Source organism: Corapipo altera, unplaced genomic scaffold (genome assembly GCF_003945725.1).
Source record: "Corapipo altera isolate COAL_440 unplaced genomic scaffold, ASM394572v1 50, whole genome shotgun sequence".
Lineage (NCBI taxonomy): Eukaryota > Metazoa > Chordata > Aves > Passeriformes > Pipridae > Corapipo > Corapipo altera.
Genome location: NW_020884889.1, coordinates 7201762 through 7214799, shown reverse-complemented (window position 1 = coordinate 7214799; position 13038 = coordinate 7201762). Strand labels below are relative to the sequence as shown.

The 13038-nt window shown below is 42.3% G+C and overlaps 1 protein-coding gene across 2 annotated transcripts; it reads left to right on the top strand.

Annotated features, from left to right (window-relative positions):
- Nucleotides 1-3337: 3337 nt before the first annotated feature.
- On the top strand, nucleotides 3338-10866 carry BCL2A1 (BCL2 related protein A1). Of its 2 annotated transcripts, XM_027644529.1 has the most exons (3): nucleotides 3338-3498; nucleotides 8229-8582; nucleotides 10036-10866. In XM_027644529.1, exons 1-3 carry the CDS (start codon nucleotides 3409-3411, stop codon nucleotides 10138-10140), a joined length of 549 nt encoding a protein of 182 aa, XP_027500330.1. In that variant the 5' UTR covers nucleotides 3338-3408; the 3' UTR covers nucleotides 10141-10866. The 2 variants fall into 2 exon arrangements, with proteins under 2 accessions (XP_027500330.1, XP_027500333.1); XM_027644532.1 differs by lacking the exon at nucleotides 3338-3498 and having other exon boundaries at nucleotides 8080-8582.
- Nucleotides 10867-13038: the final 2172 nt, after the last annotated feature.

Below are 13038 nucleotides of genomic sequence, written 5' to 3'. Positions count from 1 at the left end.
TGCAGAGGCACAGGGGGTCAGTCTGTGCAGAGCTCCTCTGACTTCATGAGCAAAGCACTCACTGCTGGGTCCAAGCTTCCATCTGCATTTGGGTTTAAAAAGGTTTCTCAGCTCTAGAACACACTGTAAAAGCCCTTGATTAAGTCATTATGATGCATAATTCCCTGGCATGCCAAGAATCTAGTCCCAAATTGATACAAAGGCAAGTCTGCTAAGGATGAATGGGTATTCTGGGGTTTTATTGTGAAAACTCAGAATTACATACCCTGAACTGCTGGTATGGAGTTTGCTCACTGTTAGAATGCCTCACGGATTAAATGCAATCACCCTCACTGTTGCCTAATGAAAGACTATCACAGTCCCACTCCTGCTGTTTTGTGAGGCTAGTGGGTTTTGTGTTGGCTCAGTGCTTCTCCCCACGCTCAGTGAGTTGGGGCAGGACACTCCTCCTGGCTTGGATGGGTGAATTCCCAGCACGGGACAATCTCCCAGTTGGGGCATTTCAGCGTTGCTTTATTGCCTACAACAGCCTGCCCAAATAAGTAAATGCCTTGCATTGAGGTTATTTGAAAGAGTCTAAAAGAATTGAGCTTTCTGAAAGAGCATTTTAGGGCCTGAGCAGGCCCTGGTATCAGCATCATTACTAAGATGCCTCCAGGCTTAATTCCCTCGATGAACCTGGGCTCTGTACCCAGCCATGGCAATGAAGATGGACAAATGCAATTCAAAGCACGGAGCACTGCAAAGGTCCATCATTAAAAAATGAGCTCAAAAGCAAATTTCTTTTTGCTTTGGTTAAAGATTGGCGGCAGGTCTGGATAACTAGTCATGGTAGCATCAGCTTCCTTCACACTTAGTTAACAGGACATCATTTCACTTAAAAAGATTGAGGGGACAGTATTACATGCTCAGACAGCACAGCGATGAATGCGCTATAAGTACCTGGGGAGACAGATTAGTTTGCTATTTCTGCTCACAGCCTTCTCCTAGGAGCACAGAAATGCCATCTCAGCATGCTTTTTCTGAGGATTAGAAAATCATAATAAACACAAGGATATACCATGGGAGTTACAGCTAATTTCTTGCTATAATTTGCAGCAATTTACACATAATCATTTGAAAAGACTGCACAGTGTCAACAGCCGAGTGTCTGCTGAAATGGTGCAAATCGAGAGAATGAGAAATGCAGTTAGGGCTGAAGAAACCTCCAGAAGAGTCATTTGGGATATTAGGTTCACAAGTTCTTCCTTGCAGTTGAATAATGCAGGAGATTTTATTTTACCATATGGAGCCCAGTTTCTTAGGCTATAGGTGGATGGAATGAGCTTCATACCAACTGCTTTTAGACTTCAGAAAAGTCCTACCAAACAGCAATGTAGTCGCTGTATTTCTCTTTCTTTTACATGAAGGGCTTTTTTTAATTATTAAAAAAAAAAGGAGCTTCAAACAGTAGGCACTAGCACCACAACATTTTCATGCACACACACATTTGAGAAGGTAATAAAACTGTAGTAAAACTATTGAATTAGGGTTCAGAAATATGTTTTAATATCAATATTTATTTTGTGCATATGAAAACTACTGAAATAACACTACACATTCACTTCTTTAATCATAATTTCTATTCAAAGATCTGGATTGATTATAGAAGAGGAAAACATCTATACACTGTACATTTGTATTTTTGTCCATTTTATAACTTAAAATAATTCAAAACAATTTGAAAGGGGAATAAAAACAAATGTGCCCCCAAACTGGAACTCTGCATGTAAAACAAAGATGAGTTATGAACCTCCACGAAGAGAGATTTATAGCAGAAATACTAGTGTCGCTACAAACTTCTTTCACAGGCTCATCAACAGAGGGGATATGGAAAAAGGGGGGTGTGTGTGAAATGATTTATTAAAAGAATACATTATCTTCTAAAGGAAAGATGTTTAATCTATGAATCACTAACACTTGACCCAGGGCAAAGGTCACTAGTAGTACCAGGAGCAGATGCAGCTTTGACTTAAATAAGGGAGAAGTACAGGGGCAGATGCAGAGCTGATTTAAAAGGGAGAAGCATGGAAGCAAGCACACTCCTGGGAGGGCTGATGTAGAGGACAGGAAAGCTCCAAGGCACCCAGGTAACTTGTAAATGGTAAAGTGAGCTTGAATTTTAAAGTGATTTATTTCAAAAACATGAGATACATAAATTTCTATTGGAAAATCGAATAGCAAAGAATTTAAAAGCACGCCTAACTTTAAACTGTTAGTAGTTTTAATTAATAGCTACTTTTTTTTTTTTCCAGAAGGCACCAAAAGGAACTGGGCACCTATATTTTATTCATGCTCAGTGGAAACTCTTTACCTAAATCTTGCTCATGTTTTGGAACTGTCATCCAGTGGGACTCTCTGTATGCTAAGTAAGCCTCAGATATGTCACTGAAATGCTGTCTCACCACATTTTGAGTATCACCACCATTCAAAGTAGGCTTAGGTGTTGAATGCCTGTCTCTCCTGGCAGCATTATGCCTTTGGAAGACACAGCTCTGAAACAAAGCTGCAGATCAATCACAAATGGACTGTGCAAGTGTTCATGTTGCACCTGCTATAGGAGGATGAAGCAACACTCCAGACCACCCTCGACTTGTGGGTTCAAGAGACACACAAAGTTTTGGTTATCATCTTCAGGCACAAGTTCTTGACTTCTTATTTCATGAATACTCACAAGCACATTTTTTTCCCTCCTTCTGGGAGCAAGTACTTCAGCCAGGAAGCTGACTTCAGTGTTTCTGCTGGCATCTGCAAGATCTTGCTAAGCTTCTACCAAGACTTTACTTGTTCATGCTCCATTGTTTGGGAAGCTTAGGGACCCTTATGTTTCTATGGCTCACTGCTGACAACTATGACTATTTGTTCAAATTCTCCTAATTCCAGATAAACATTTGGAAAGGCTTATGAGAATGCAGAACATGTGTCTGCACATATGCACATGATGACACGTGCATAGTGGAGCAGAGTGTTTGGCTGCCTCCTTGACTCATAATGATGACAGAACCTGGGATCCAGAAGAAAACAGGTTCTGACTTGGAATCAGTTACCAGCGGAAGTGACGAGGCAGCAGCTGAGCCCTGAGTAACACAGCAAAACCTGGCCATTCCTACAGTCCCCTCGTGTCTCTGGAGTGCTACAGAGGAGTCACAAGGGGAATTCTCATGCTTGAGCAATGGAGAACCACAGTGTGCATCTCTGCTTGATCCATCCTCCCAGCCTTTGCTGTGGGGCATTTTGGGAGCAGACAGACCTTATGTCATAATATTCAGCCCTCAGTTATTCGACAGCACCGCAGTTCAACAGTAAGTTGGAGTGGCAACTTGCTATAGTGTATGTTGGGGACCACTTTGGCTTTCCAGTTATCCCAGAATGTCTCAGTTGGCTCAGAAGATGCAAAACCAGCTGCATCCTCCCATTCTTCCTGGAGCTTGTCTTCAGTGCATCTCTGACACACAGATTGTAAACTGGGTCAAAGTCTCCCTTTCAATTGGCACAGAATTTGAGATCCAGGATCCTGATACTTTGTTTCTATCCTAGAAACATTAGGAGAAGGTCTAAAGGGTTTTTAAATGAACTACTCCCAAAACTTCTTATGGAGATGATCTTTCCAAACTTTGGACAGGAGGCTTTGGTGCTTCCCAGCTGACAGAATTCATAGACTCACAATCAGAATGGCCTGGGTTGGATGAACCTTAAAGATCATCCAGTTCCAACCCTCCTGCCATTGGCAGGGACACCTTCCACTAGACCAGGTTGTTCAGAGCAACTTAATCTGGCCTGGAACATTTCCAGGGATGGAGCATCCACAGTTTCTCTGGGAAACTGTGCCTCACCACACTCATAGGGAAGAATTTTTTCCTCATATCTAATCTAAACCTACACTCATTCAGTTTGAAGCCATTCTCCCTTGTCCTGTCACTCCAGGTCCTTGCAAATAGTCCCTCTTCATCTTTCTTGTTGGCTCCCTTCAGGCACTGGAAAGCTGCAATTAGGTCACCCCAAAGCCTTCTCTTTGCCAGGCTGAGCAATCCAAATTCTCTCAGCCTTTCCTCATAAGAAACGTGCTCCATCTATTTAATCAACTTGGTGGCCTCCTCTGGACTTGCTCCAAAAGGTCCATGCCCTTCCTGTGCTGGGGATGCCAGGGCTGGATGCAGCACTGCACGTGGGGTCTCACCAGAGCGGAGCAGAGGGGGAGAATCCCCTGCCTCCATCTGCTGCCCACACTGCTTTGGATGCAGCCCAGGACACGGTTGGCTTTCTCCTGGAAACACAGTATCATTTATTAATTTAGATCATTAACGGGGCTGAGTCCCAATCCTACCGTACTTCAGCTCGTTGCTGCACACAGAACCCCAGAGCACAGGATGGAAGGTGGTGGGGAGCTCCAGGGATGCGCCGCTCCCTCCCTGCTGCAGCGCGGCCGGCTGCGACTAGATGTCAGCACTCCACTGGGCTACCGCGCCTCTGCGAGCACCAGCGAGCCCGGGGCTCAGGGCTGCCGCTTAGTCCCGTTCACAGCAAAATACACGGGAAATAAAAGCCACCAAAGCCTCACGAAGTCTCATATCAGGGTTGTGCAGGACAGCTGGAAAGCTACACGTGAACTGAGCCGTTCTTCTGCAATAAAATCCAATACTGCACAAAAAAAAAATTCACCCCCATTTGGACATCAAAAAGGAAAGAAAAGCAGAAAAAAACCCCTGCAATAATTTTCTCAGGGCCTCAGACTGTTCCTCCAGACAAAGATCACAGTTCCCACAATCACCTGGAACTGGAACAACTCTGGGAAGGCAGATGCAGCATGAATAGCTCAACAAAGCTTTTGTCATTTGGCTTGGTTTTGTCTCGAATGCGATGAGATAACATCGTCTCTCACAAGTCAATTTTATGAGGATCTGTCAACTCAGTCCCCATCTGTTCTGGAAAAATAAGCCTTTTTCAGGTTAGGATAGAATGTATAGTCAAATCCACAGGGCACAGATTTAAATTAAAGCCCCTTCCTATTGCCAAGTAGTGAGGGGAGGGTTTGCATTTGAGCTTCCATGTCAACCTGGTTTCTATTTCAAGCCTTTTATTAACACTTAACACTTAAAGTATATTCAGCAAAGAGGAGCAGTGCAGTGTCTGAGAATGCAGTCTATGCAGCACTGGGGAGACAGAGCAGTTAGGAAGAAAAGTAGAGTTTCATTAAATTAGAGGTATTCACGTCTACAAAATATGAGTAAAGTCTGGTAGAAGAAAGGAAGGCACTGCCTAATGTAGAAAATGAGAATCAGAGCATTCGAGTGGCCATGATACAGGCAAGAGATCCCAAAGCTGATTTCTTAGAGTGTTCAGAGTTGACCATTATTGCTCAGGGATATGGGGCTGCACACTCTGGTCTGACTTTTTGTGTGTATAAATATATAAACTGTCACTGCTACTGAACATCCAACACTTGGAACTGCACCCTCCGCTGTATGCTACTGAAAAGGAAATGTGTCTAACACTGAAGGAGAGAGACCTGGGGCATTTTCAACAGCTCCATCCTGAGCTCTGGTCACCAGTGTCATAGCTGGCTGTTAGATGCCTGTTTAGAGCTGCCACCCTCTTCTGGGAGCTGAGCCCTGAGCTTTACCTCACAGTGCTTGAAGAGATCAAGAGACTCTAAGTAGCAGCATTGGCACCAAAATTGCCAAGGTATCAACACTGATTTCTTTCAATAATGGTGACATATTCATAGTCTTATTTCATCACCTCCTCAGAATTCTAAATGCTCCACTAATGAAGAAATACCTGCTTCTGCCTGTGCGCTGCCACTGTTGACAGTGAAGAAAACAAAACTGGTCTCCTTAGATATTGTTCACTGTTCTCATATTCAATTATTACTTATATTCTCAAAGAGTACAAAAAGCTTTTCATTAATCAATTACTAAGAAAGTCAGGAGTGATCTGTAACTTCACAAACTGTGCTGTATAGAAAGAAGATTCTTGTCACGTCTGCTTGAGTACCTCTCTCAGCCCTGTTTGCAACTATCTGACGAGGGGAACTGGCTGTGTAGAGCAGTGCCCCAGAAATTCCTGCCCAGTTGGGAAGAGTTAGGGACTGTCACATCTTTTTTTTGTTTATTTGTTTGCTTTCCTCATAAAATGTTGGCAGTTCGCTGAAATCACTGAACATAACAAAGGCAAAGTCAGCCTAACAGCTCTGCCAAAGCAGCAGCTGCAGGTATTGGATAGAGGACACCTCTGAACTTTCAAAATGAGCTTTGGTAAGAACGTGCATGCTTGAAAGAGTGGAGATCAAGCTTTCCATTCCCAGCCCGTTCGCAGTCCTGGCATCACATCCTTCCCTGGAGGCAATATCTAACATGAGAGTTTTCCAGCTCGCACTGCTCTCCTAAAACCACTCCCTTCCAAAAGTGAACACAGAACCAAGCCTTCTCTTTCTTTGCTTCCAGCAGAAAGTAAGGGAGCTATTTTCCTGCATCAGTGAAGTGATTGATGCTGTTCTGTGCTGGTGACAGCTTGAGGTTTCAAACCCCGCTGTGCATGGAAGACTGTACTGTGTCATTCTCGGCCAGACTCACCACATATAGAAGAAAAAGCCTGATGAGGAAACGGAAACTACTCTGGTCTACCCAATGGGTTTCTGCAAAAACTGATGTCAGAGGAGCAGCACACGCATTTTGTGGGGCTATCTAGGATTAGCAAGGTATTGACACCAGAGCTGTATCACAGTCCGGACATACTCTGCCCCAGTGTAATTTGGTGCCAGTGATACCCTGACAGCTGAGACTGGAGCCCTGTGCTGGCCACCAGGCATGTGGCTTTGCTCCTCTTCCATAGATCTGAGCATTAGGGAGTGCCCAGTACTGGAAACAGGCTCACAACCACTCCTGGGGCAAAGTAAAGCTGTTTGTGTGGGGGGCTGGAAGTACCTTTTGCTTTCAGAGAAGGAAGAGGAGTGAATGAGAGTTGGGGAAGAAGTAGAGGGATAAAGAAAAGGGGGTGGAAAAAGACAGGGGTCTCCAGACATCAAACTTCAAACTACTTGCTGCTCTGAAGCCTTTGCAATGTCTACAGACACATACTGACCCTTTAGCAAGATCAGGCTGCCTCAGCAGAAAGGTTTGTAATGAAAAAGCTGGCTAGATACCCCTGTCTCTTCTCCCAAAAATAATGGCTTGACAGAAAATTTGAATCTAAGAACAACTGTAGATATCATGATACTTCTTTTTTACCTGTCCTGAAAGATTCAGGTGGACTCAGGTGGATTCACACATCACTGGCTTGGCCCTATGTTTTCCATCCCATGTTCCAACATGCTGACTGCATTAGCATTGTCTTTTATACTAATAATGTCTTTTACAGCAGAACTCCCCATAGGGGAAAGAAATCTTTGAAGCTACCCATTCAAATCTTCAAAGAAGGACCTTGAAGAGCACTCACAGAGAGAGTGTGGGAAAGTCTGGAATAGAGGATAATGCCATAAAGCTTTCCCCTTTGTCCATCCAACCCTGTACCACTGTTGTACTACCACTTTTTGCAGTTATGTAAAACACCTTAAGTGATGAAGAAAGTTTATCCATTCTTCAATACTGATGGAAATGTCTACCAGTTTCTTCAAAAAGTTGTGACCAGAAATAACCCACAAACCTGCAATACAGATTGCAGCCTTAACCCTAGCAGAGAGGACATTGGAGTGGGGGAAGATGGGGGTGCTGGAAGGGAGCTGCATGGTCCAACAGCATGCACTTTTTAGGCATTTTTTAAAAGCCAAACTCCTAACCTCTGCTAGTGGTACATAGCAAAAGTCCCTAAGAAATGCCAATTTATACTACTAAAGAATCTGGTAAAATCTGGTAGATTTTAGTTGTGGAATCACACTATTTAGAGAAACAGTAAATCACTCAAGAAGACATATTTTATGCCCTTTGAGCAGACACTTTTTCTTTCATTTCCTCTGTGACATATTCCCCAACCCACACCATTAAGTCATACCTCTTACAGGAAATTCTGTGGTAAAAGCAGAAAGATTCCATCAAAAGCAGACGATAAAAAGTCGTCTGCATGTCCTGTGGCTGCTTATTACCAACCCTGATTAAGAGCTGTGCACTGCTCTCTGCATTTCCCATTGAATGGAAACTGCTGAGTTCTATTACGTTTATTACTTAGCCCAAGATTATCTGCAATATGTGCTCCAGGAATCACACCTCGGACCAGCCCAAACCAGGGTTGCTCATGTCTTGCGAAGCATTGCATCTTCTCTGCAAGATCAAACCGAGGAGGCTCTCAGACCACTCTTGGACAGGATTGATATCACCTCTGTAGCTGTTGCCAAGAGAATTTTCAATGGTGTCATGGAAGAAAAGTTTGCTGATGGAAATACTAACTGGGGACGAATTATGACCATATTCACATTTGGAGGTCTTCTCACCAAGAAGCTTCAGGAGCATGGAGTTCAGCTAACTGCAGAGGAGAAGGAGCAGATCTCCTATTTCATCACAGAGTACATCATAAACCACAAAGCTGAGTGGATAGATGCGAACGGTGGCTGGGTGAGTTTCTCATTTTCCACCAAAGTCTTGATTAGGAGATTGCATTTAATTAAGGGAAAATATTTTTATAGCCACTGTCAGAAACATTTTATTCGGGGCTTCATTTGGTAGTTCACCGTTTTATGTCTGGAATGTCTCATTGAGACTTACGGTGAGAGCTTCACTTCTGCTTTAAAAAGAAAAAAGCTAAAAGAAAACTTGCTCTTTAAAAGGCACTTTCTGATCTTTCATCATAGGATCATACCATAATTCAAGCTGAGAGGGACCTTAGAAAATCATTTGGTCCAGCCTTCTGCTCAAAGCACGTTAAACTAGGGAAACTATGAAATTTCCATTATTAAATCTAAAATTAAGTGGCATCCTAAGGTCAGTGTGGCAATAGAGGAGTCGGTCCAAAAATACTGGGGTTCAGTTACAGGGAAGAGTGAACAGGTGTGTTCCTCACAAATCAAGTCAGTACTTTTGCTATGGATTTCAACAAAGCCATTATTTAATCCCCCAAATCAGTTTTACTTAGAACCAAGGTCCAGTTAAGTACAATTGGGGTTAAATCTTTATTGTTTGGAGTGAAATAATCCTAGAACTTCCATTTATCAATGGTCAGTGCTGAGAAAAACACTTGTCAATAAGTGGATTATTTTGCCCAGCTGCTGAAATTACCTTCTGCCAGTGGAGGGAAGGGCCCTTTTGCTTTTGCAGAGTTTCATCAGACCAGTACTTTTTTCTTTTGCAGTTAGGGGAATCTGAGAATCTATGACACAAGTGTCAGTTATTTCCTTGGTACTTTTTTCCTTTTCTTATATGTAAATGTCACTTTCTCTTTCCACCTCCTCTCATCCCACTTCTCTTCTATCTCCTGTTTGCTATTAATTTTTCCCCCGGATTTATTTTCTAGTGTCTTGCTTTTCCTTTTGTTTTTCTGCTTGTTTTAATCCTTCTCTGTCTGTAGCTGTAAAAAAGAAGTGATAGTGGCTCAGGGCCCCTTGGTGCACCAGATTTATCGTGCAGGCTTCTCTTTCCATCTCTTTCAAATAAAGTCAATTTTATTCAAGAGAAGTATCAACTTCTGGCAACATTCTGTCATAATAGGTGGCTCATCATAGTAGAATAAAGAGGCTTAAAGGAAGATATTTCTAAGTATATTACTACATCAGAAACATAGTACTTGTATCTCCCTGGAAGATGTGGGCTCAGGTGATAGAGTTCATGTCAGTTTTCTATTTACACAGGGAGGGCACAGTCTTGACTTAGAGATAAAACAAACTTTCAGTGAGGTGCAGCTATTTTCAGCTATAGTTTTTAAAGCCTTATTAATCTTTTGGAGGTAGAGCTCTGAAAATCTGTCCCTCTACTCATAATGCTGTAGCACCCTGTTAATCTGACACTAGCACAGGGTGGTGGGGTTTTCCTACATGTTTTTAAGCTGTCCCTAACTGCTTTTTCTTTTCCACAGGAAAATGGCTTCCTAACAAAGTTTGAAAGAAGATCACTACTATCTCTCTCCAAAATTACAGCCCTGTTCATAGCTGTTTTCTCCTTGCTCAGAGAGTACTACTGAAGTAAAAGGACCTGCCATTTATGTGTAATCTAGGTATTGCCACAACCTTCACTTCTCAGCCTTCCTCCAAGACATATCAACAAGAAAATAATTCCCTTCCATAATTTGTTTTTAATTTATTTGTATTTATTTTGACTAAATACAATGTTTAACATGCTATCCTAATTACCAAACCTGAAGATGAGATGCCTCCTAAGAGGAATCCACACAACATCATGCAGCAATTCAAGTCTACCTTTCCAGGCAGGATTGAGATAATTTTCCACATCCAGACAGCTCTTGGAATCTCTCTTGAATCTCCATGAAAGGACATTGTTTTAGCGAAATACAATCCAATGGGTTAAGAAACAAGTTTTTATGTCATTTGTTTTGTAAATGAAATACTACTGTAATGCATTTTATTGCAATCCTTGTATAAGCCAAAGGGGGAGATTTTTATGAAGAAAAAAGGAATGCAAATTCCAATATAAAAGTGGTTAGAAGTTACTGACACAGACTAAGCAATTTCTACGGGAAGAACTATTTGTGGAAGCTAGCAACTTAAAAATGTGCACTCACTTACTGTTACTGCAATGGTATGTGTTTCTGTGCTGTATTTTTTAATTGCCCATAGCTACAGTGAATGTTCTTTCATATCTGTGTGATGTAATCATCTTGCTGAACTTTTTTAAAAATAGGCAATTATAAAATATTTTTAAAGTGAGAAAATTATGTAAATACACTAATATTTTTAAAAAATATATTAAAATATGCATTTTAAAGCCTTAGGATTGGTCTCATTTTTTACCTGAGTAAAATAACTCTTAGAAGAGCTATCATAATGCTACTGGAAAATCCCATAGTATGTGGGTTTGACCTGACATTCATGGATGTCAAGACTTTAATTTTCTCCAGTCCTTCTGGTAGCTTGTATAAGAAACAGACATCTCATGGCAAAATAAATGAATTGGATCAGCTCTGATGACAGTAATTAGTGTTTTATGTTGCAAAACTCCACAAATTCAAAGCAGTATGTAAGAGACTTCCTGGCTTTTACAGACTGGGGCAGTTACTGTTTTGACTCCAAGTCCACTTGCTTTCAAAGGTGAAACAGTAGTTCTTCAAGAACTCATTCTAGAAGTGTTTATTTCAGCTGTAGTGACTGTCCTAGACTAGGGTACTAAGGCTGGGTCTAAACACCCTTCTTTTGTAGACATGTTGGGAGGTGAATCAAACTGAGCCAGCAGTTGCCTGTGGCACACAACAGCACTATTCTCTGACACAAATCCTCTAGAAAATCCAGGCTTTATGACACTGAGAGAACGAAGCAGCCTCCTTCTGGTGAAGGGCTCTCCATCTTTCATTCTTCCAGCAATAAATTTTGCATCTTTCATCTCAACGTAAGGCATTTTTTGCAGTAAGAAGAATCATTTAGTGGAACAACCTCCCCAGGGACATGGTAGCGTCCCCACCACTGGCAGTTTTCAAGATATAACTGAACAGAGCCCTAGACAGTTTCATCTAGGCTCCCCTTCCCAGGAAAGGTTGGACCAGACAATCTTTCAAGGTCCCTTCCAGTCTAGGCTGTTCTGTGACTCTGTGGTCCAACCTGGTGGGTTTAACCACAGAATACAAGCACATGTTAATGTTTGTTAGAACCTCTGTTGCTCCTTCTCTCCCTCCCCACTGAAAATAAGAAAGATTATTTAGCATGTATAGCGGGACTTGTGAGATAAAGTTTGTTGCTGTTGAAGAAAAGACGGCAGCATTCTGAGGGCAAGGGGCAGCTAAAGGAAAATGCTCACCTCCAGAACACCTATGGAAGTTCCTGTCAGAAATGACATTTCAGAGCATGTTATGACATATATTTATTTATTTTCAGTCTAAGCCTTCATGATAAGAACAGAAATTCTTACTCAGTTTCTTTTTGTGCACTATTGCAAATGCAGATCATAGTGGCTAACACCAGTCTATTAATACCCCACCCACTTCCTTTTACACTGATCTAGTAACCTACTTCATACTCAGGAGTACAGTTCTTTATTTAAATATAAAGGGCCAACCATGCCTTTTCCAAATCCAGATGATACAATTATTTTACACTTGTCTTCATGGCAAGACCTGGGTTTAAATAAAAAAGCCTGGATCATTAGCAGTCCAGTGGGCTCCAGGTTATCTTCACCAGGAAAAAACCTTCCTTTGCTCTGCATTTAAGAGCAAGAAAAGCAGTGATGAGATGCACCACCCTGACTCTAAACATAATAATATGCCTGAAAACAGCAAGGCTACTGGTTAAGTCTTACAAAATCGTGTAGATATACTTTGTTAACTGTCACGAAGTTATCCACACATGACACTGAACAGTGCCCAGGTCCCAGGGCACTGCTGTTTAAGGGATCCTTACAGCTGTCAGGCAATACATGGGGGAACACAGTGCTGCTTCTAGAGCAAAAGGTGAGGTCAGAGAGCTGCACAGTGGGACAGCTGATGACTTCATCCATCTGCACTGTGGCTAAATTGAGATGTCATCAAATGCCACGTGGAAGAGATTTATGAAAAGAGATGTTCTCCTGTGGAAATGTAGCTTTCTGCGCCTAAAATCACAGAATCACAGAACCAATTAGGTTAGAAAATATCTCTGAGATCTTTGAGTCCAGCCTTTGACCGATCACCACCTTGTCAACTAGACAATGGCACTAGACACAAGATCATAGACACGAGATATTAGACACTGTCAACTAGACATATGTTGCTTCTTGAACACTTCCAGAGACGGTGACTCCGCCACCCTGGGCGGTTAAAGGTGGGTTGGAACACTCCATGTGCCAAACGCTGGCCTACAGTGCTTCCCTTTGGACACAGCTGCACGGCTGGCACACCGCCCCTGGGGGTACAGGGCTCTCCCTCCTCCGCACCCCT